This window comes from Mauremys reevesii, linkage group 3 (assembly GCF_016161935.1).
Source record: "Mauremys reevesii isolate NIE-2019 linkage group 3, ASM1616193v1, whole genome shotgun sequence".
Taxonomy (NCBI): domain Eukaryota; kingdom Metazoa; phylum Chordata; order Testudines; family Geoemydidae; genus Mauremys; species Mauremys reevesii.
In genome coordinates, this window is record NC_052625.1 from 13,789,664 (window position 1) to 13,811,989 (window position 22,326).

General features: G+C 42.3%; 1 protein-coding gene across 7 annotated transcripts in view; it reads left to right on the forward strand.

The window, feature by feature from the left end:
* The window catches only part of MACROD2 (mono-ADP ribosylhydrolase 2), a 1,304,535-nt gene that overhangs the window by 1,172,308 nt on the left and 109,901 nt on the right, over positions 1-22,326 (forward strand). For all 7 annotated transcript variants that reach the window (XR_005596087.1, XM_039529899.1, XM_039529898.1 and 4 more), the window contains one exon: positions 16,676-16,757. Coding sequence is in view for 6 of the 7 variants with exons in the window: in XM_039529899.1 (XP_039385833.1) it covers positions 16,676-16,757 (82 nt within the window). In the remaining variant the exon portion in view is untranslated. The remainder of the gene's footprint in view (positions 1-16,675; positions 16,758-22,326) is intronic.

The following is a 22,326-nucleotide window of genomic DNA, read 5'->3' on the forward strand; positions in this document are numbered from 1 at the left end:
CAGCCAAAAGCTTGAAAATGTGTCCAGAGTGCACTCTAAAGGCTCAGAAACCAGAAAGCAAATAATAACTCAACATTTATTATTTTTGTAAAATCTTGTGCTTTGTAAGCCAGTCTCATGATTTTTGAATACTTGGGGTTGTACTGAGTGTGTGACAGTAACACACATACAGTGCCACAGATAGATGAAAGTTTATGATGACATGAAAGTTGTATTATTCCCCTAGGAGCTATGTCATTCATCAGTCCAACCAGATCTTTTTAGTAATAGACAACGTCGTTCCTAGCTAGACAGAAGGTACCTATTCACTGTGTACCAAAATTAGAAGATAATAAAAATACTTCTGCCCCCAAGAAAGCATCATCTCATGGTGCAGCAGGATGCAGTTCAAACCACAAGCACAAAATTCCTTGAAAGATTAGATCTGTTGTAGTCCCACATCTGCAATGTTACAGTTCTAGGACTTCTATCGTTTCTATTCTAAATCCACTTTTTTAGAGGGTTATAATTTAACTGGATGCAGGAGCCAGGGAGCCGATATTTTTAGAAGACAAAATATGTGAGAAAACTGATTTGGTTTTTTAGAGATTTTGACATGTTTCAGGTGCTAGTTTGCACCTAGGATATTAAAAATTGATATTTGTTGCCAAGTTATGTCAGTTGAAATAATCACTTAGGCACTGACCTTGGAGACACTTATGCACATGAGTAACTTTACTTGAAGTTAAGTAATTACTAACATGAGTAAAGTTACTTACATGCATAAGTATTTTAAGTGTTCAGGTCCTTAGTGTTTAATGGGGAAAATGCCAAAAATTACCTGGAGTTTGATGTTTAGTTCCATCTGTTTTGTCAGGTATTTCAGTCCCTGAAAACTGAAGATTGGCAGGAAATACTGAGGAGAGGTTGATTAGTATCTGGTTGTTTATTTTGCGATATGGGTGTGTTATTTTAGGCTGGATTACTTCATTAAAAATGTTTGCAGGAGATGATATTTTAAAATTCCATCAGGCTGTAAAGCTTTAGGTAGGTATCATATAAATCCAAATAATTACTTTGGTTCTAATACCAGTTAGTAACGTATATGCCTAATACTGAATGTGCCATATGGATTTTTAACAGAGAATTACTGAATATGCGCTGCACTTGCATGGAGCTGACAGTCTGGGAAGAGATCCTTGGCTGGTGTCAATTGGGGTTGCTCTGTTTAGGTCAATTGAGCCATGCTATTTTATGCCAGCTGAGGATGTGAGTCATTGTGTTCCATCCACAAGAGCCAAACCCCTGTATTTTTTCCCTTTTTGTTTCTAACTAAAATTAGATCATTTTAAATTTCAGTGATCATGAAATACTGAGTGCTTTAGAGGCAGAATAAGGGTTTGTCTACACTTAAAATGCCACTGTAGTACTTTATTGTAGACACTACCTATGTCGATTTGGAGGGATTCTCTTGTCGTGTAGATAATCCACCTTCCCAAGAGGCAATAGTTGGGTCAATGGAAGAATTCTTCTGTCAACCTAGCCCTGTACATGGAGACATAGGTCAGTTTATCTATGCTACCGAGGGGTGAGGATTTTTCACACCTGATTTTCTAGTGTAGACCAGGCCTCAGAGCAGGTTCTGAGCAAGCCTCCAACACAGTCTCAGCAATTCACCTCATGTTTGACATGCCTGGAACACTCCTCCTTTACCCAGCCCTAAGGCCTTTCATGAGCACAGATTCCCGGCTGTGGTGAATTGTGCGCTAGTCCTGTAGAGCTGCTCATTTCTAGACTCTGACTGATGATCTTGCTGTGTTTAACCTGTGGAGAAGATATGCCGTTTAGCTCCCCCAAAGTGGTTTATAAACTTATAAGCATAGTAAAATGTTTCATCTGCTGTAAGTCAGTTCAAACATACATTGGAATTTTTTTTTAAATTATTTTCTCTTTCAAACAGCTTGTTGTTAACCTTAACAGATATTTCCCCTTTCAGTTTTCCTTCTCTCTTAAAAATAAAAATATTATGCTGAATAAATAAGCTTATGAGCTATAAATGTTAGTCTTATTAACTACATTTGAACAAGATCATTTACTTTAAGTGTTCTTGGGTAGATTAAACCCACTCAGATGAATTCACACTATGGAAGAGAGTGTGTTTAACCAAATACTAACTAGGCATAAAATGTTCTCTGATTTGGAGAGTTATGACACAGACAGAATATTCCCCAGCCAGAGCATCAAAGCCTCTACAAATACTAGGTCTGGAATCTGCCGATGGCCTCTCAATCCTGCTGTAACTCCTCATTCTCCTGTTCTCTACTCAAGGCATGAAAACGTTAAAGTTTTGTCAATTTCTGGTTATTTTATACTTTCTTCACAAGTGTGATGAACCCATGGATGGCAGCATAGGACAATGTAGGGAGACATGTTAGCCAAATGATTCAGATGTTTGGAGTTAAAAGGTCATTTACTAGCACTGCAGCTCAGATAGCTGGTGCTTGGGGTGACAGAGCCACACTTAACTATCGTTACTTAAACTGCTTAAGGGATTACATTCATGCATCCTCTCTAGCACATGGTGGCTACATAGTTGCAGACACTCAGGAAGTAAACATTGCTTGTGCTCACATTTAAAAGGTTACTAATGAAACTATAAAGACCAAAAATATAACTGATGATTAAATGATTCTGAATTCTGCAGAATTTGGTAACTTAGGTAAAGTTTCCTACTCACCTTTCACAAGCAGACAAGTAGATTTTTTTTAAGTGCTGTGCAAATGGATGTTCTTATAAATATTGTAGGTACAGATAAGGGAGCCCTTTGAAAATACAATCTTGTGTGAGCTGCCTCTGGGCTCTCACAGCAGGAGAAAGATCCACATTTATGCCCGTATGCTCTGTCATCCAGACATAAGGAATAGAAGACAAATTGGCTGATCAGAGAAGGGGAAAACAGAGAGAAACTTGGTGGCTGTAGAATGAGAATATATAGTAGTAGTAATAATAATACCAAGGTAACGCTTAAATAGTGCTTTTTGGCAGCAGATCTCAAAATGCTGTACATATGGGGAAACTGAGGCACAGAGAGGCAATGACTTGTCTAAGATCACCCAGCCAGGAATAGAACAGAGGTATTTGGCATCCCAGTGCAGTGCTTTGGCCACTAGGCCACAGCGTGTTTCACCCACAGCCTATAGCACCAGGGTTAACTGTGGTGAAGGAGAAACCATTCTGAGGTGTCTTAGGCACATGAGAAAAATGAAATAAAACATTGGCTTATTTTCATAAATGTCTGTATATCATTGCAAAACCGGGAAGTACATTTACCTAATACATATTGTGAAGAACATTGTAATGAAGGTCTTAAAGAGAATTTTCAGCTGAAATCAAAATAGAACCATTGACAGATATTGTATATTATCAGAAGTGCCATATATTAGGATTTGGCTCTGGCCCAAAGGTACTTTCCACAAGAGGTGATAGTGGTTTATGGTTTATGTAGTAATTTCACACAAGTAAAAATAATAATGGTTAGCCCTTGCTATTCAAAGTGCTTTTACATTTTCAGAGTGCTGTGCAAACATACTTTATTTCACGAATTAATGACAGTTCCATTTTTGTGCGTTTAGTATTGACAGTTTGACAATAAATAGCTTTGAGAATTTTGTACACATCAGTGCATTTGGGCAGTTGATATAAATTGTGCTAATGTCAATTGCACATGAACAACATCCTTGTAATAGGAACCTCTTCTATCTTGATGGTGAGTAACTAGATGGACTGTTAGCAGTATATAGCACAAATGCAAACGAGGTGTTTTCTTTTCCCCGCTAATAAAGGTAAATCAATTCCTATTTGCCTCTGCTGCTTCTTCGCTGTGACCTGTAGCAGAAATCAGTAACAGCCATCTTTGGCATTCCAGTTATGAAGCAGAATTAGGTGTAGAAGATGCATATTATGGAATTACTGTACCAAAGGTTAGGCAGCAAGACTCAAGAAAATGCTGGAACATCTGCTATTTTTGGAAAGCTGTCATTCTATTACCATCTATTAATTAATTTTATACTAATTCCTTAGAGATGGTTCTCTTCCCCTCCACGCCACAAACCTTATGAAAAATGTTGGCATACAGTTGACATTTATATCCTAGCAGAGATTTTAGAATGAAGTATATTAAAGTTGCAATGTCCTCTAGGGAAGATGTCTGTCAATTATATCAAGCTTGCTTAATAATCTTTAGCATGGGGGCAGTTTGACCAAGTCATAATCCATGATCATATTCCAAAACCCTAGTCAGTCTTGTTACTGGATGTTGTAGAAGAGCTGGGGCATACTGGTCTTGCTTGTTAGAAGTGGTGGAGAGAGATAGGATTGGTGGTCCTTGTGCTAGTTGGTGGTGCAGAGAGATGGGACTGCTGGCACTACAAGTTGGGGATTGCTGGTAGAGCACAGTAACTTGTCAATCTACAATTCTTTGTAACACCTCAGCACTGTGAAAGTTTATTCTTTTCTACTAACCACACCAATGTCTTAATTAAATACTAGATGCAATTACTTCCATGTAAAACCATCTTGTACAAAAAGAAGGGAGAACTATCTGGTAGGACAGAGGAAGATAAAATGTTTTAATAATAGTGCTTAGTTTACATGGCACTTGTTAAGTAAAGGATCCTGTACTGACCTTCTTCATTGAGATAGAAACGCTGTTTTGTATATCCCAGGAGTAGTGGAGTCACTTCCAGTAGTGCTGAAAATCATTCTTAACCGCCTACTCTCCCTGGCTCTGCTTTTTCTGATCACAAAGATTAGCCTCTACATTAGGATGAGAGAGATGGATAGGGACTGGTATTTTGAACAAATCAGCTTTTGTCCTTTAGAAATGGTCTTTAAAGGCTCATGTTAATGTGTTTAATTTGATCTGTAAATGAATTCTGCAAGTAACAGCTAAATTGGTGATACATTTTCTTTCAAGGTGGAAGATACGGTAATATTTACATGCGTAGGTTTCAGTGTGGGTTCTAATGCGGGCACTGGCTTCGTGCCTGCTGGTGAGTTGTGCTCTGCGGTGCCCGTTCTTGTACAGAGATTTTCAGGAAGATGGATTTCTACCTAACAATGAACAACAAAATATTTGAGAGACAGCTTTATAACTGTAGTGCATTTATGATGTATTTAATGTATTTTTAACATTAGAAGCCGGCATGTACTTTTTAATTATCATGACAGAGTAATTATTCATTTCTCATATCAACATTAACTCTAGAGATGATCTTATTCAAGTGAAAGAGAAAGAGGGCCATGGAGCATGGCAGTGAAATACACAATGGAAGGTTGCAAATGGAGTGATGGTGACATAACTCAGCTTATTCTAGAAAATTATCACTCCATCACTGAATGTGTATTTTTTTGCCACTTACTGAATTTTTGGCTCCCCAGATATACTCGGAGTCAAAAATGGATGTATCAGTGTCTTCTTGCTAGGATAGTTAGGGCATAATATTATTGGTCCAAAACCCAGTGAAGTCAATGGGACTCTTTCCATTGTCGTCAGGCCCAAATCTGAATGCTAGTTAAATGCAGGATGAAGATTAGAATGATTAAATAAGATATGGAAAATAAAGGCAATAACGCAACATGAGATCCTTAGAAAAAGATAGTGTCCATTTTATTTGGCCTAAAATGGATTTTAAAAATCAAATTACTGAAATTGTATATTAAAACATTACTAAGGCCAGATCCTGCATAGATTTAGGTATGTTTTATAACTTTGCACATGTAAGTAGTCCCATCCACTACTCACATAATTAAAGTTATGAACCAACTTTGCAGGATGGGGACCCAAGTGCAGGGGTGGCTCCAGGCCCCAGCATGCCAAGTGTGTGCTTGGGGCGGCAAGCCGCGGGAGGTGCTCTGCCGGTCGCCACGAGGGCGGCAGGCAGGCTGCCTTCGGCGGCTTGCCTGCGGAGGGTCCGCTGGTCCCGCGGCTTCGGTGGACCTCCCCCAGGTGTGCCTGCGGAGGGTCCGCTGGTCCCGCGGCTTCGGACCTCCCGCAGCAGGCACACCTGCGGGAGATCTGCCGAAGCCGCGGGAGCAGCGGACCCTCCGCAGGCAAGCTGCCGAAGGCAGCCTGCCTGCCGTGCTTGGGGCGGCAAAATCCCTAGAGCCGCCCCTGCCCAAGTGTTTAAATATAAATGTTACATTTTTAAAAGAGTAATGTATATTCATGTAAGACCCCCCAACACACACCCAAATATCTTCAGCAGCACTATTTTGGAGTGCCACCATTGTGTTGGATTTCTGAAAGGGGGTTGATCTCCATATATTGTTAAGTTTACACACAGTTGTAATTTTACACAGTCAGATCAATGAAAACATGTAATAATTCTCTTTGAGTCTGAAGGGAGTGGATAGACATGTACTGAAATTTATCAGTGCTTTGGTTTAGATGGGGGTTTTCAATTATCTCTGAGTAACAAGAAGTGTGCAAGTGAGAAATTGTTATACCCTTCAAAAAAACAAAACAAACAAACAAACAAACATGGTTGAAATCCTGGCCCCACTGAAAACAAAGGGGAATCTCCCATTTCTATTTCACCTCTTGTCTGCAATGACTTATCAACAAGGTGATTCAACTTAACAGGACACATGCTCCTTCCAGATTCTGTTGCATCTTTGCTTTTTCTGTAAATCCTATGTACAGCAAGTCTTGTTATTTTCTTATCTGTATTCCTTGGGGCTGTCTGCTTCTACAATTACAATTTGAATAGAATGCGAACCATTTTCCAGTAAAAAAAAAATAGAATTTCACATCGAGATGGAAATGTGATGAAAGAGGGATTTTTAGAAAGAACATCCTGGAGAATTGATAAAAGACTCCCAATCTGATCTATATTTCTACACATCAAACATTAAAACAGGTATTTGATCAAAAAAGATTCACAAAGTCATACATTTTTATGGCCAGAAGGACTCATTGTGATACTCTTGTCTGACCTCCTGCATAACATGACCATGGGACAATGGACTTTTTTTTAATCTAGTATCCATTAGAGATTCCAGGATCTTGCAACAGCTGTAAACGGACTCATACAAAGAGGTAGAACAGGGATACATTTCTATATGCCCCCAAGCATCCTTTGATTTTGATCCTAGGTAATAAATACAGAGCGCTGGTTCTTGACAAGTGATGCTGTATCTCATGTTGGCCTTTTGACAATACACGGAGAGAAGAAACTATCGCATTCAGCATTGCAAAGTGTTACTCAACATTACAACAGCTTGTAAAATACTAAAACCACCAAAAGTTTCAAAAGTAGCTAGTGATTTTGGATGCTTCAGCTATTGGGTGTCCAACATGGTGCCTGATTATCAAGAGTGTGGGTGCTCTGTGTGTTCTGAATATCAGATTGCTTTAAGTTGCATCAAATTGAGATCCATCCAAAAACTCCGAGGAACTCAAAAGCAGCAGTCACTTTTGAAAACGTAGGCCCAATTATACTACAGTGTGTTTAATCTTTGTGGTGTTGAATAATTTATGTCCTAAAACAAGAGAATACTGCTAAAAGTTAGTTCATTGATTACAAAATTTTGCTTGATTTTTGTGCTATGATGCAGTCTTACTCCAATGGAGATTCACAATGAAGGTATAATGATAACTTAATTTAAGATGATGATTTATCTCCTGAGAAATGCATGGCTGTTGTAAAACTGTCTGCCAGATACTTCCTGAGTACTATCCTTCACAAGCCCTTATTTATCAAAGTTATATTTGCATGCATATCCTCTCTTCACATTTGCCATTTGTCATTGAGATAGCAAATTACATTCATCAAAATCCATTCATTCCCCTAGGATCGCTGAATACAGGATTATCTTGGCTGTGTCAGCGGCCCTATGACTGGTAGCAGTGAAAAATGGAGGTCGTCTTCAGATATTCCAAACATGCATCTTCAAGGGGCAGTGGGTATTAAGCTGAAAACGATTAATGGCGCTTATGTCATCATATTTGTGTGGCATAAAACTGAATTCTGTAGATTGATGGATATCTTGGTAAAAACAAATGCATTTTTAAAGTACTATCTTGCCCCTTTAGTGATGAGTTTCAGTTGCCATCAGAATAAATAAACCGAGATGTTTCCTTTAGCACTGGGTAGCTTTTACGGGTTTGTTTCTTCTTTCAGTTACGGAGCAACTTTTAACCGTTGACCAAAAGAGCAGACATGCAGTGCTTTTAACAACCAATGAGTTTACAATCTTGCTTTGTTAGCAGTACATGCTATCATCATGTATTTTGCAGCATCCACACTGCAACAAGGCCACTGAAGCAAGTAGTTCCTGCCTTGTATGTTGTATTTTAAAACTGGAAGTGATCATAGGGTAAACAATAGGAGGAGTTGGGCTTTTTTTAATTCCTTGTTTGTTTCAGTCTTGTGATCATATGCAGTAACAGATAGCTAGGACAAGCAAGCTTTTATTTGCAGCCAACTTGCAAATTTGCTCAGGAATTACCATTATTTTGATTTTTAGCTATTTCTATTTGAAATCCAGATTGCTTCTTTTGAATGTTTGGAAAGCTGCTCTAGTTGAATGACAAATGATTCATTAACAAAAATAAAGTGAATAACAGCTCAGCACAGTTAGGCCTCAGAAGAGAATGCTGTACATACACTTGAGTATAGAGTACAGTAAATGGGGGAAGAAGAAAATACTGAAAACATGCAATGTGCTCTCTAGAGGGGAACACGCTTTCTGATGTAAAGACAAACAGTCTGATTTAGAGAAGGGATTTGTAATGGATTTGCTCAATGAAATTACGCATTGAAATAATGTGCCAGATTAAAAATTGATGGTATTAAGTGAAACTGTATCTCTTTATATCAGGTCTAAATTTAGTCTTTTATGTTTCAGTTGCCCTCGTACATGAATCTCAAGGCCTGTTTCAGAAGCAGCTTGGTTCAAGGGATAAAATATAGGATTGGGATTGAGGAGACCTGGGTTCTACTGCTATTCTGCTGTTAGCAATTTTTGTGATTGTGAGCAAGTTATGTAACCACTCTGTGCCAGAGTTACACCATACATTTAATCAGATTGTATTGCATGCCCGTGTTTGAGATCTATGGTAAAAAGCACCCTGAGTGGAAAATGGGGGTGTTATTCATTTGCTTTAAAATGTACCATACATTTATGTCAGAATAATTGTTGATGGTATATGCGATACCCACAAGAGAGTTAATTTGTTCTTTGCGTGATTCGGGTAAAAAGGACTCCTGCCCTCAGTATTACTGGTCGGCCAGTGAGGGCTGTTTTGACAATGTTTTTGACAACGTTACATTTATCTTGATTTCATGGCTCAGTGCATCACCACTGCATATCCTGTTAGAGTGTCTAAACTTCACAATAATCTGTACCCCTATCTAAACCCCTATCTAATCTTTTAAACTCATAATAAACATCAGGTGATTGTTTTGCCTTTGGTCTCTTAATTACTTGTCACTCCAGGCAGAATTAAATTCATAAACTAGAATATCAGACCACTAATAATATTGCTTTGTGGGTGTTTTTGTCTTAAATAAGATACTTCCTCACAGCTAGTCTTCTACAGCTATTTTCTCCTGGGGTGAAGTGATAGTGCTAAATGTATACCATTATTAGAGCAATGCAAACTCTGCAGTTCCACCCTGGCAGGAGGGGTGGAATATGGGTTCTCACCTCAGGTTCAAAGAACCCCCAAACTCAAAATGGTGAACCACAAAACCAATATGTTTTGCTTTAAAAGCATAAATGTTTGTGTAGAAAGCAAGAGCATTGAAGGCTGACCCAGGCATTGGCCTGTGTTTGCCTAAAATTTACCTGTCCTTGGTTTGCCTGAAACTCAATACACTTTTGCTCGAAAGGTTGTGAACCTTAGTAAATCTGGGCTTGGATTTCAGGTTTGTAATGAAACCTGAAAGCAGGTGAGTTTCATTATGGAAAATTTGCACACTGTTCATCAATAGTCAAATTCCCCCCCCCCTCATATTGAGGGTCAGCATGATGCCTATGCACCACTTAAATCCTATTTTAAGGACTTAAGGGGTGTACAACAGGGGTGCCAGAACAGGGGGAGGGCTGGGCCCTGTGACTTTTTACTTGCCTTAAGGGCAAGTGGAGGGGGGAGGAGGCAGAGAGGAGTGAGCAGGGGGCAGGGCCTCAGGGGAAGAAGTGGAGCAGGTGCAGAATGGGCCATTGTTGGGTGCCGGTGGGCCTAGGGTGACCAGACAGCAAGTGTGAAAATCAGGACTGTCCCTATAAAATCGGGACATCTGGTCACCCTAGATGGGCCCCACCACACACACATTTGTAGGGAGCTTTCAGCACTCCTGGTGCAGAACCCTTGTGTTTGGCCATCAACACCTGGGTGAAGTTCTATCCAAGAGCAGTTCTGTGGTTGTAACCATGATATCTTGAGTACAGAAGCAAGCAGACAGAAAGGCATGAAAGGAGATTGCCCTTACTGAAACACAAATACCGGCTGTTCATAGGTACAAATCAGTAACAAAATAGAAGGCAGAGTTTGACACACAGGACCAACGGAGGGTGTGGTTCAGATCTAGACCTTGATCCATTCAATTTTGGAAAAGGAGTGTGAATCAATGGTTCTAGTCTTGGCCAAATATACACATCGATTCTGAAGTGTGGTGCAGTGTGCAAGTCCTCATTTCATTAAGTCCCTCCTTTAAGAAACCCCTTCTTTTTCTTGTCCAGTCTACTATCTAATAACTGACAATACATACCCAGGCTAGTTTTAATCTAGCTAGCTCAGGTAACAACTGTGAAGCAAGCATAGCATAGGCCTCAATGCACAAACGCAGCATGGACCCTGGGTACCTACTTGGCTCACTAGCCCACTCTGAGCCCTGCCCTGTGCCATCTTCACTGCTGTTGTTACCAGTGCTAGCTGAAGGTAGACTAGTCCCTGCACAGCTTTTGCTATGTAGACATACTCTTTTAGAAAGGCAAGTAAGTATTATTGTCCCCATTTCTCAGATGGGGAAACTGAGAGAGAAATGATCGGCTGGAGGCCAGAGCACAATAGCTGAGATTAAAACTGAGATGTTCTACAATTTAGAATGTATCTAACTACTTAAATAGCCCTCATCACTTTAATAGCTGAGCTCTTCCCATACGTTATAAGGTGACTATGCTCACACATGCATGTGCTGTCTCTCGACCTCCATGTAGCAGGCTCTAAGCAGTTTGAGGTGTGGTTTTATTTCTTTATTAATCTGTGAGGAAGAGGGTACCATTGTGGGAAAGCCTCGTGAACATGTGGGTGTTGCATTTAATGCTGAATGCGATTAGGCTTGTGGTCATTCTTATTTCTTCAGCCAGTGAGGTCTGTGTTCTTGGTGCTACTTCTGTGAAGTTTCTGCTGGCCGTGGTCACAAGCGTGGCTCTGTTTGTCAGCAGTAGCATTCTTTCCATGGAATGCAGCTGTCATGGGAAATCATGGTCACAGAGAGGAAGAATAGGCCAGTGGTAACAGCACTACATTTGACTAGACTAGATGACTTACCGAGGCCCCTTCCAGTGGTACATTTCTATGATTCTAAGTGGCCAGGCTACAATTCATGTTCTAATGTCACTAGAACACAGTGACTCTTTTAAAAGGAAAGAATAGCCTTCTGAGTAAAGCACTAGACTGGGAATCAGGAGATCTCTGTTCAGTTTCCAGCTCTTCCTTTGTGACCATGGGTAGTTACTTCGTGTCTCTGTATCGCAGTTCCACATCTGTAAAATGGGGATAATAATCCTTCTTTTCTCTCAGCCTTTGTGTCTCTTGTATATTGAGACTGTAATTTCTTGGGGGCAGGGATTATTTTTATGTGTATGTACAGTGTACAATAGGACCTGATTTGGTTGGAGCCTCAAGACCCTACCATAATATAATTAATACTAAATATAGACACTAAAATGCACAGAGCACTCTCTTTAAAACTGCGCATGAAAAGGGGGTTGTACAATTCTGCAATACCCCAAAGAAAATACCAGATTAATGCTGGTATTGACTGACACCATACCACCAGAGACAGCTACAAATAATGTTGTGGCTGGAGGCCATGATTAATGAATAGACCTGAGTAAAATAAATGTAAAGTGGCCAGGTGCCCCATTTTTGACTGGAAAGTCCAGTCGAAAAGGTGACCTGACAGTGTCCAGTCAGATCTACTGACCGGAACACTCAAAGTCCAGTTACTGTGGATGGGGGTGGTAGGGAGGCGCTGAGTCATCATCCAGGCCAGCCCCTACTCAGCCAGGGCCACCTCCTACCTGCATCAGGTGGCTGCAGCTCTCAGCCCCGGCTTTGCAGGCAAGTCCCTCCTGACCCACACAGGGAGGGGGGTGACGGGAAAAGCAGTGAGTGACGGAGGGAGGGGGAAAGAGGAACGAATGAGGGCCAGGCTTCAGGGCAGGAATGGGGCCTTGGGGGGAAGAAGCAGGGCAGGGGTGAGGCCCGAGGGGGAAGAGGTTCTGGCACTCCTGCTGGAGTGTCCGGTTTTTAAATATTACAGAGTTGGCAACCCTAAATAAATGCCTTTCTTAGACCTGCAGAAAAGGCCTGGTAAGTAAAGAACCCTTCTGCCCACCCCAGGTCCTATTGCTACCTGACAATTGCAGGTCCTGGAGAGGGAAGAAGAGCGTTCTATCTGCCCCAGGCTCCTGCTTCTTCCTGGCCCTGTGGGGGAGTCCAGGGAAACACAGATCCCTTGCTTAGCACCTTGCTGGGCATCATCAGCTGTGTTACTGCTAAACACTTTCTTGCAGAGGCCAGGGAAGAGCAGGCATGTGATCTCTCCTCAGAGCAGTGCATCAGAGAGAAGTTATCATTGCAAGCTCACAAGGCAGTGACCATCAACCAACTCATTAAACACAAAGTGCTTTCAAATTCACATTGGAAACAAAACTAAATAAATAGGATACAGTATTCCTCCCCGCCAGCTTCAAATTATGATCATCTTAGATGTTATATGTTATATGTAGTCAGTTAAACATTTGCAATGTGATTTTTAAGTTCACTGTGTCCTTCTAATAAAGTACATGGTCTTACTGTCCAGCTCAGGATTCAGTCCAGTGTAAAACAGCTTCGGTCTTCACAGGGCCTAGAAGGCTGCAGATCATGCATCAGGTGCAGCTAACCAAATCGGAAGAAAGGAATGCCTCTCAACCTTAAATGGTGCCTGTCAAGTAGCATAGGTTCTCAAGGAAAAAAAATCAATATGGTCCATAGCCTGGAGCTGTAAAGCTGCCTGCTAAGCAAACGACTCATGCAATTTAACTCCCTGCCTCCTGTGATGCAGGGCTCCTAATTTTTGGGTTATTTTGATCCACCTATTCACAGCTGTGCAGGGAGCAGAATTTAATCATGCTCTGAGAGGGGAAGGGTGCATCCAAGACTAGCCTTCAGAACAGAGCTGTCAATCAAGGATGAGCCTGAATACCCTCAAGTTGCAACCTCGTTAAACCCTTTCCTCAATTGAGTGGTATTCATTCAGCTGTGGAAGAGCTAGCACCTGCAATAAGACATTGGAGATTCCCTGAGCGTGCCAAGTAGAGTCCCTCAATATTATTTCTCTTCCCTCCGTGAAGGGGCAGCATGAAATATCTAATCAAGTTGGCATTCCACAGTCACAAGAGAGGAGATTTGCCCTTTAGAATAAGGAGTAGCAAACTCAAATGCAGGTCCCAAAAGTCCTGCTGAGCTTTTGTGAGTCAGCAGCCAAGTGATTTTATGCTGGATTAAACCTTTACTTGATGTGGTTGGAATGGAAGTGGTGAAGACAAGGGTTACTTTCCATAGCTAATTTCAAATTATTTTAGCTGGGTATGTCAGATCAAATATTCAGTGACTGGCAGGATGCTAGAATTTGGTTTAATTTCAGATTTACTATCTGCCAACACATGCCATTCAATCAGATAAACACAGGATTCGAGCTGTCATCACAGCATTTTTATGCATACTTAAAAACAGGACACTTTTTTTCACACACTGAGAAGAAATTGAACAGGTTTATAAATAGAGTATGTGCAGTGAGGACACCGGAAACGTTCCACCAGTTTGAAAGATACTGCCATTTCCAGAGAGATGCCTTGTTTTTAGAGCATTACATTAGAAACACTAGAATCCTTCAAGCTCATGGAATATTTTAAGGGTGTCAACTGTGTACAGGGAAAAAAAATAGAGAGCGAGCATATAATAAAGCCAAATTAAAATAAAACACTGTGACTGTATGTGGACTGCATAACAGACTAGACACACAGAGACCACCATAGACTTTAGTCATAGTGCATGACTAAAATTCATTCTCTGATTGATAAGTGCTTGTAGATGCAGGGCCTTGTTAGACTGACTATCACCACCCTTGGGTCATACCCATCACGATAGTATCCGAGTACCCGGTCCAATAAGCCCAGGAGGTGAAGGTAGAATATGATGATGTAGGATAGCCTGACAATCACTGGGGAAATCAACGTTTACAGTCAATATAAATTAAGGAAATGAAGCGTAAAGCACCGATCCTGCAAACACACAGCCTTCACTTTGCACTTGTGTGTAGCCCCATTAACTTCAGTGGAACTACTCCCATGGATAAAGCGAAGTACCTATGTACATGTTTGCTGGATTGGGGCCTTCCATTCTAAAACGTTGCATCAGTGCCCCTATGACCTGAGCAGTTAGCTAATATTCAGTCCCTTCAGGATTGTTTCCATTAGGAGAAACTGATGATACAAATCAAGTATTTCTCTGGTGTCATCTTGTTTATTTACAAAGCGTGTGCACCAAGTCCTGTTTCTCTGAATACAATAGAAACAAACAATAGCTGGCAGTTTCCTTGCTCAGAAATGCTCTCTTGTGCCTCCCCAGCACACACTGTGCTCAAGAAGCTCTGACTCTCTGCTTCCTGTCAGAGTCCCGCTCACAGGTTTCTCCAGGCTTTCTGCTGGCTTTTGACTCTTAACACGCACAGCCTACAAAACCAGCGTCCTAGCCCTGTGCTTTCCATCAGGGAAATCCATGCTAATCTACCTAGGTTAGCTCTGATCTCCATGCAGCCAAGTGCCTTGGTTGCTAGCCACCCGTTTCCAGCTGTCTCACTACTTAAAGGGGCTTCATTGCACCTTTCATTGAGCCTACGAGTGGTTTGCACACTGACTTGAATAAGGGCTGTGATTCTCTTTGATGCAAAGATTCACTCACCGGTAGCCATTACCACTGTCCGGCATAACATTCTTCCATCATTTTTTTTGGCACTTTCACTCCAGGGTAAATAGATTTTGCTCTACGTGGAGGAATGAAAGGGTGGATTTCTCTGCATTGAGATAGGAGAGTTGTCTGTGAGTATTTGAGGACAGGATCCGGCCCTTAAGTTCTACCAAGAAGCTGCTTTTCTGAAAGGCCAAGATTTTCTAGTAAGGATTAGGAGGAGTTTTTTCATGTTGACGGTTCTTTGTTGTTCCTGAGCTGCACAATGGCTCTAGCTCCCCATACACCATCAGGGGAAGGCAGTGTGTGCACCTGTCGGAGTGGGAGGAGGAGGGCAGCTTTAAACTGTGGTGAGGTCTCCATAAGGGACTTGTCAGCATAGAGGCTGGATCCTCATTGCTCTGATCTTTCTGGCTAGCAACACTTGCTTTTGCGGAAACGCTGGCTGGGTGCAGGCTGGACATGTGTTGGGTACGTGTGTTGCATCCCTGTTGTAGGTGATCTTTCTGCTGCTGGGGCCCTGTGCCCTGGATCATGCTGAGTGGTACAAACATAAGCAAGGGTTGAATTGAGCCTCCTGCAATGTTTCAGTATTTAGTTGTTGCTCTGTGTGTGTGTGTGTGTGTGTGTCTGTCTCTCTCTCTCTCTCTTTTTAAGAGAAACCTTTTCACATATAATGATCTCCCAGGCAATTTATTTTTAAAAGGTGGCGGGTGCTGCACACATTATGTGTTATGGTGCCATTTATATGCTTGGCCTCACTGACTATATGGCATATTAAATGTTTTATTTACCCTGTGTGCTGCTTGTTCTGTAAACAGCTTTTGTTTTTGTTGCATTTCTGGCTATATTATATAGAGAGTAAATAGTTTCATGTAAATTAAAACCACACGAAAGCTTTTCAAGCCATCCTAAAATGCTAAACAGTTTTGCAAATATGTTTGTTGGGCAAAGATTGAATAAAGAGCTCTTTGCTTACCCATTTATTCTATTGTACTCCTGCTAGACACACCTTGTGTGACTCTTCCATCAAACACTGCATCTAGGTACTCAGCTGGAATTAGGGTGACCAGATGTCCCGATTTGCTAGGGACAGTCCTGATTTTGGGGTCTTTTTTCTTATATAGGCTTCTATTACCCTCACCCCCATCCCGATTTTTCACATTTGTTGTCTGGTCACCCTAGCTGGAATGCCAGAGCACATTTATACCATGCTCAGACATGGTTTGCATAAACAATAGGCATTTAACAAAGAACACAGTAGTGAACTGCAGTTAAAAATGGTGTTTTGTATATTACAATACAGCTCATACAGTAAACACAAAACACAATGTTCTTCCACTTAGCTGGCATACAAAATGTCAGTTCAAACAGTTCTGTGCTGTTATTAAATATTATTCTGAACATTGATAATTACTCTAGTTTCACTGTGAATAATTTTGTTTCTTACAGATGGACCGTGTCATCTTCTGTGTGTTTTTGGAGGTCGACTACAAAATTTTCAAGAAGAAAATGAGTGAATATTTCCCCACAGGTATGTGCAGTCTTTAGCTGCCTTCTGACTTTCATAAATTGGGCAGTAAAAAGAGAGCAGTTGGCATCTTCTTGCCATGCCACAGCAAAAACTAAAACGTTAACTTTCTTTCAAGATCGACTACATATCCAGGCTCCAATCCTGCAAATACTTATGCATGTGCTTAACTTTTGAAATCAATGGAACTACTCCTGATAGCGAAGATCAGAACATGCAAAAATGTGTTTGTAAGACAGGAGCCTAACCCTGTGATATTGAGAATTGGTTGTTTCCACATCTCTGCTGTTTCTGTCTCCAGTCATTAAAACTAGTTTTATAGCACCAAACACTGACTTCAAGAAGGAAATGATTTACACTAATGTAAGTGAGGGAAGAATAAGGCTGTCTGTGTTTATGGCTTTTTCGTGTGCTTTGTCCATGTTTGCTCTTCATTAATGATGCTGGTACGATTTCATTGTGACTGAAAAAAATATCACAGGAGCTAAAACCTGAATGAGAACTTAAAGTTTGAGCTGTCCCTGTACCAAAATGAATCAGAGGAAAGGCAGCTCTCTGGAGCACTTAGGGAATGTTAGTAATTTGTCTTGTGTCTCCCAGGGAAGTCTCCTCTTTGGAATGTAAGAAAACCTAATGGATAGTAAATGAAAAAACCCAAAACAACTCAGAGTAACTGATTTATTTGTATTGTGTGCATCATTAGGGATTTTTATTTGTTTTATTTTTCAACCCTACCTTGCTTTTTTTCTTTTTATTGCTTGTACAATGCTTTATCCTTTCTGTTGGATTGCTGCTTCTGAGGGATGTTCTTGCCTATGCTCAGATTCCAGCAGCCCGAACCTCCTGAATTACACGTTCACCCACTATAAGACCCCTTTACACTGCCAGGCTGATGTACAGGGGCCACAGAGTAAATGAGAATCAGGCCTCAGGTGGCTCATGAGGATCATAGCTGCTTTTTGGCTATCCAGAAAGTCTCAGTGGCCAAATGTGTTTTTTTCTCCCAGTCTGGGCTTGTGTCAAGGAAATCGTGACCTTTCTGCCTGATCTCACTATTCTTGTAGATGCCTCTGTCACCTCCTGATTCAATTACTGCAGTGATCTCTCAGGGAGGCTACAATTGAAGACCCCTTGAGTACTTCAGCTAGCACAGACTGTGGCTATCCACTTACTTAGCAATATACTGTGTCTGGAGTATATTATGTGTGCGCTCCAAAGACTGCAATAGCTTCTAATTCATTCAGTGTGTTACTCTTTGGCAGTGTTGCCCAGTGGATAGGAGAGTGGATTTGGTCTCAGGAGATCTGTGTTCTGTTGCTGGCTGTGCTATTAAGCAAACCACTCCCCCTCCTTGCAGAGCGTAGGTATCTGAGGGCAGGTCTACACTGGGGGGGGGGATCGATCTAAGATATGCAACTTCAGCTACGTGAATAGCATAGCTGAAGTCGAAGTACCTTAGATCAAATTAATTACCGTCCTCACGGCGCGGGATCGACGTCCGCGGCTCCCCATGTCGACTCCGCTACCGCCGTTCGCGTTGGTGGAGTTCCGGAGTCGACAGAAGTGCGTTCGGGGATCGATCTATCGCGTCTAGATGAGACACGATAGATCGATCCCCGAGAAATCGATTGCTACCCTCCGATCCCGCCGGTAGTGAAGACGTACCCTAAGAGAGAACTTCAGGGCCCCATACTCAGAGGAGAAAAGGAATGGAATTTGCTTCTACCTTGATCTGACACAGCCTGACTTTGTTGATTTCCTGAGCGTACTGCAAGGCAGAGGTGACGAGTAACAATGGATTGGGGGCGGGAGGGCATGCAATTGAAAGGTTCTGTGGGGGCATGTGACCGTCACACACATTGCCTCTGCCTCCCCCCACCCCCCGAAATGTGATATGTATGTAGACAACATAGAGTAGCAACTACCTCCTTCTGCTCCCTGTCCTGTGACTGGCCAGCCCCTTGCAGAGCTTGCAGGCATCCCTCCCTGCCTGAACTATCCTCAGTCCATTTAGCAAGTGTTCAAAACAAGACCCACAAAAGGGGCAACACAGTTGGGATGTACAGTCCCCCCCGTGCCCCATCAGGGTGGGTGGCGATGATGTGTGGGGCTGGGTCGTCTCTGTTAGGAAGGAGCTTGGAGAATTGTCAGTCACTTTTTGTTGGAGGGGGGAACGTGACACCCTCAAACTCCCTTCTCCTTGATAGGCACATTGGAGGCTGCTGCTGCTTCAGTGCACCCCCAGTAGCAGAAGCAGCAGCAGGAGGGTCCACCCCCTCTTTCCCACTGCCTCTCCCCAGCCTGCTCCCCTCACTCGCCCCCAGGGTTTTCAGGCTGCATGGGACTCCACCTGAGCTGCCTGGCACTAAGCACCACGTTGCAGCTCCTGTACCCGATCTTGAAGATGCTCCCCTGACTCACCTCAGTGGGCTGTCAGCAAAACAGGCACCGGGAAGTGCTGGGATCCAGCAGTAGGGAAGGAGAAAGGGGTAAACAGTGAGGTGGCAAAGTTTGCAGATGATACTAAACTACTCAAGATAGTTAAGACCAAAGCAGATTGTGAAGAACTTCAAAAAGATCTCACAAAACTAAGTGATTGGGCAACAAAATGGCAAATGAAATTTAATGTGGATAAATGTAAAGTAATGCACATTGGAAAAAATAACCCCAACTATACATACAATATGATGGGGGCTAATTTAGCTACAACGAGTCAGGAAAAAGATCTTGGAGTTATCGTGGATAGTTCTCTGAAGATGTCCACGCAGTGTGCAGAAGCGGTCAAAAAAGCAAACAGGATGTTAGGAATCATTAAAAAGGGGATAGAGAATAAAACTGAGAATATATTATTGCCCTTATATAAATCCATGGTACGCCCACATCTCGAATACTGTGTACAGATGTGGTCTCCTCACCTCAAAAAAGATATTCTAGCACTAGAAAAGGTTCAGAAAAGAGCAACTAAAATGATTAGGGGTTTAGAGAGGGTCCCATATGAGGAAAGATTAAAGAGGCTAGGACTCTTCAGTTTGGAAAAGAGAAGACTAAGGGGGGACATGATAGAGGTATATAAAATCATGAGTGATGTTGAGAAAGTGGATAAGGAAAAGTTATTTACTTATTCCCATAATACAAGAACTAGGGGTCACCAAATGAAATTAATAGGCAGCAGGTTTAAAACAAATAAAAGGAAGTTCTTCTTCACGCAGCGCACAGTCAATTTGTGGAACTCCTTACCTGAGGAGGTTGTGAAGGCTAGGACTATAACTATGTTTAAAAGGGGACTGGATAAATTCATGGTGGCTAAGTCCATAAATGGCTATTAGCCAGGATGGGAAAGAATGGTGTCCCTAGCCTCTGTTCGTCAGAGGATGGAGATGGATGGCAGGAGAGAGATCACTTGATCATTGCCTGTTAGGTTCACTCCCTCAGGGGCACCTGGCATTGGCCACTGTCGGTAGACAGATACTGGGCTAGATGGACCTTTGGTCTGACCCGGTACGGCCTTTCTTATGTTCTTATGTTCTTATGAGAAGCCGCTCCATGTAGGGGGCGGGATGGAGAGCTCAGCCCACAATCAGCCGTCCTGCTGCTTCCTCCCTCCCCATGCTGCATGGACACACTGTGAGTGCTGCCGGAGCCCCTTGCTGCTGGGCATCTGGCAGCACTCACAGACATATTTAGGTGCCTGGTTCCCAAGTAAATCAATGAGAGTGAGGTGCCTAAATACCTTTAAAAACTGGCCATTAGTCTCTTTGTGCCTCAGTTTCCTACCCACAGATCTCTGACCCGGCCAAATTGTACATGTGCAGAGAAGTAAGCAGAGACTGAGTATGGACAATGACCACACTGCAGCAGCCCCTGAGCAATTCCATTCCCAATAGCTCTGTGCCCTACCCCTAGAAACAGAGTCAATAACACCACTCCCTCCACTGTCGTACGTAGCAGGGGGATTGCCAGCCAGTAGCAGTGGAAAGAGAGCCTGTCTTGACATTCCTTCAGGAGGGATCTCCCTAGCTAACTACCAGGCTGAGAGAAAGAGAGAGAAGAGACCTGCTGCGGAAGGGTGCAAATGAATCCACCATGACACCTCCACAAGTGTCTTTTGGGGAGTACGGTGAACCCCTGCAGCTGCTGACCCCTCTGTAGCTTCCCCTGTGATGGCAGCTGTGAGTTATTTTGACACCCCCCTCCAAGATTATTAGCCTTCAGGTCTCACTGGAGGTAGAGGGGAAGGGGAATCAGGATTCACAGAGAGCCTAGAAAGGTCATAGTGGAGGGAATATGGTTAGCTCTCTAACCCGTCTAGGAAATTTGACCATGAAGCAGATGTGCAGCCATCAAAACAGCCTGACTATCCTGAGGATTGGTCAGGATGAAGCAAAGTTCCCTTCTGCGGGAACCTTTGCAGCCCTTAAAATATGAACTATGGAAATGTTGGGGGCAGTCATCAGAGCAAATTATTAAAATAAATACAGGAATACTAAAACATTGAACAAGATGTAAAAGATCTGCAAGAAGGGAGAAGCAACCCGACCAGGCCAAATAATAATGGGGAGAAGATAAAAAGTAGGGGGCTGCAGAAGTTGTGATTCCCCCCTTGCATGCTGAAGTGGGGAAATCTGTGCACAGAGGGTCTTTGCCCTTGCAGCGGTACAGATAAGTATGGATCATGGTGGCGTGACCCTAAATATGGATGTTTAAAAAATCATGAAGCGCATTCATACTGGAAAAAAACATGTACGTAACTACCAATATCTTGCTGACACAGTCAACAAGTGTTGAATTGTAATAGTCGTGATTTGTTTACTATGATTGGGGTCTCCATTATCTATTGTGAGATGAAGAATGACAGAAGAGTGAAAAAGGAGATGCAAGTGCCCACCCATATAGACTTCCATGGGAGGATTCTAGCCTCGCTACTGTACGTGGGCCAGAGACAGAAAATTTGGATCTGGGTCTGAACTCCAAAACCTTTGGTGGAGTTTGTATCCTGGGTGTTGTGTTGGACTCATCTCTACATTACACCTTCCATCTCAGTCTCTAATGATTAAACATTGAAATGATATTGGCATCCTTCCAAGTAACATCATGTTGTGGAACATAGGATCATAGAATCTACATGGCAAACTTCACCAATCATTCTTAAACAAAATATCTCAAATGAAGGGGTGGGTTCTGACTTACCCTATGTAACTCTTCTGCTCCTCTGAGTTGGCAGCAACAAGGGCCGGGTTCAGTATCCAGGGGTTCCTTTTCAATAACACAATGCAAAACTGGCTCGAGCCCCCACCCAGTGACCTGGGACAATTACATACCACCTCTCCGGGCGCCTCTAAGAGGCAATACTTCCCCTCTCGCAAGCACAGAGTCTGAGTGTAGCAAAATCCTTTTAATAAAGGAAGGAAACAATGTGGCATCATATTGGGGAAACACCAGAAACAGGATTCATAACATAAACCATGAGCAAAAGACCCACCAAGTAAGTTTTGACAGTGTCCTTTTCCCCTTAGGGTCTTAAGTCCAATCACCCCAAAGTCCAACAACCCAAAAGTCTCTGTCCCTGGGTTCA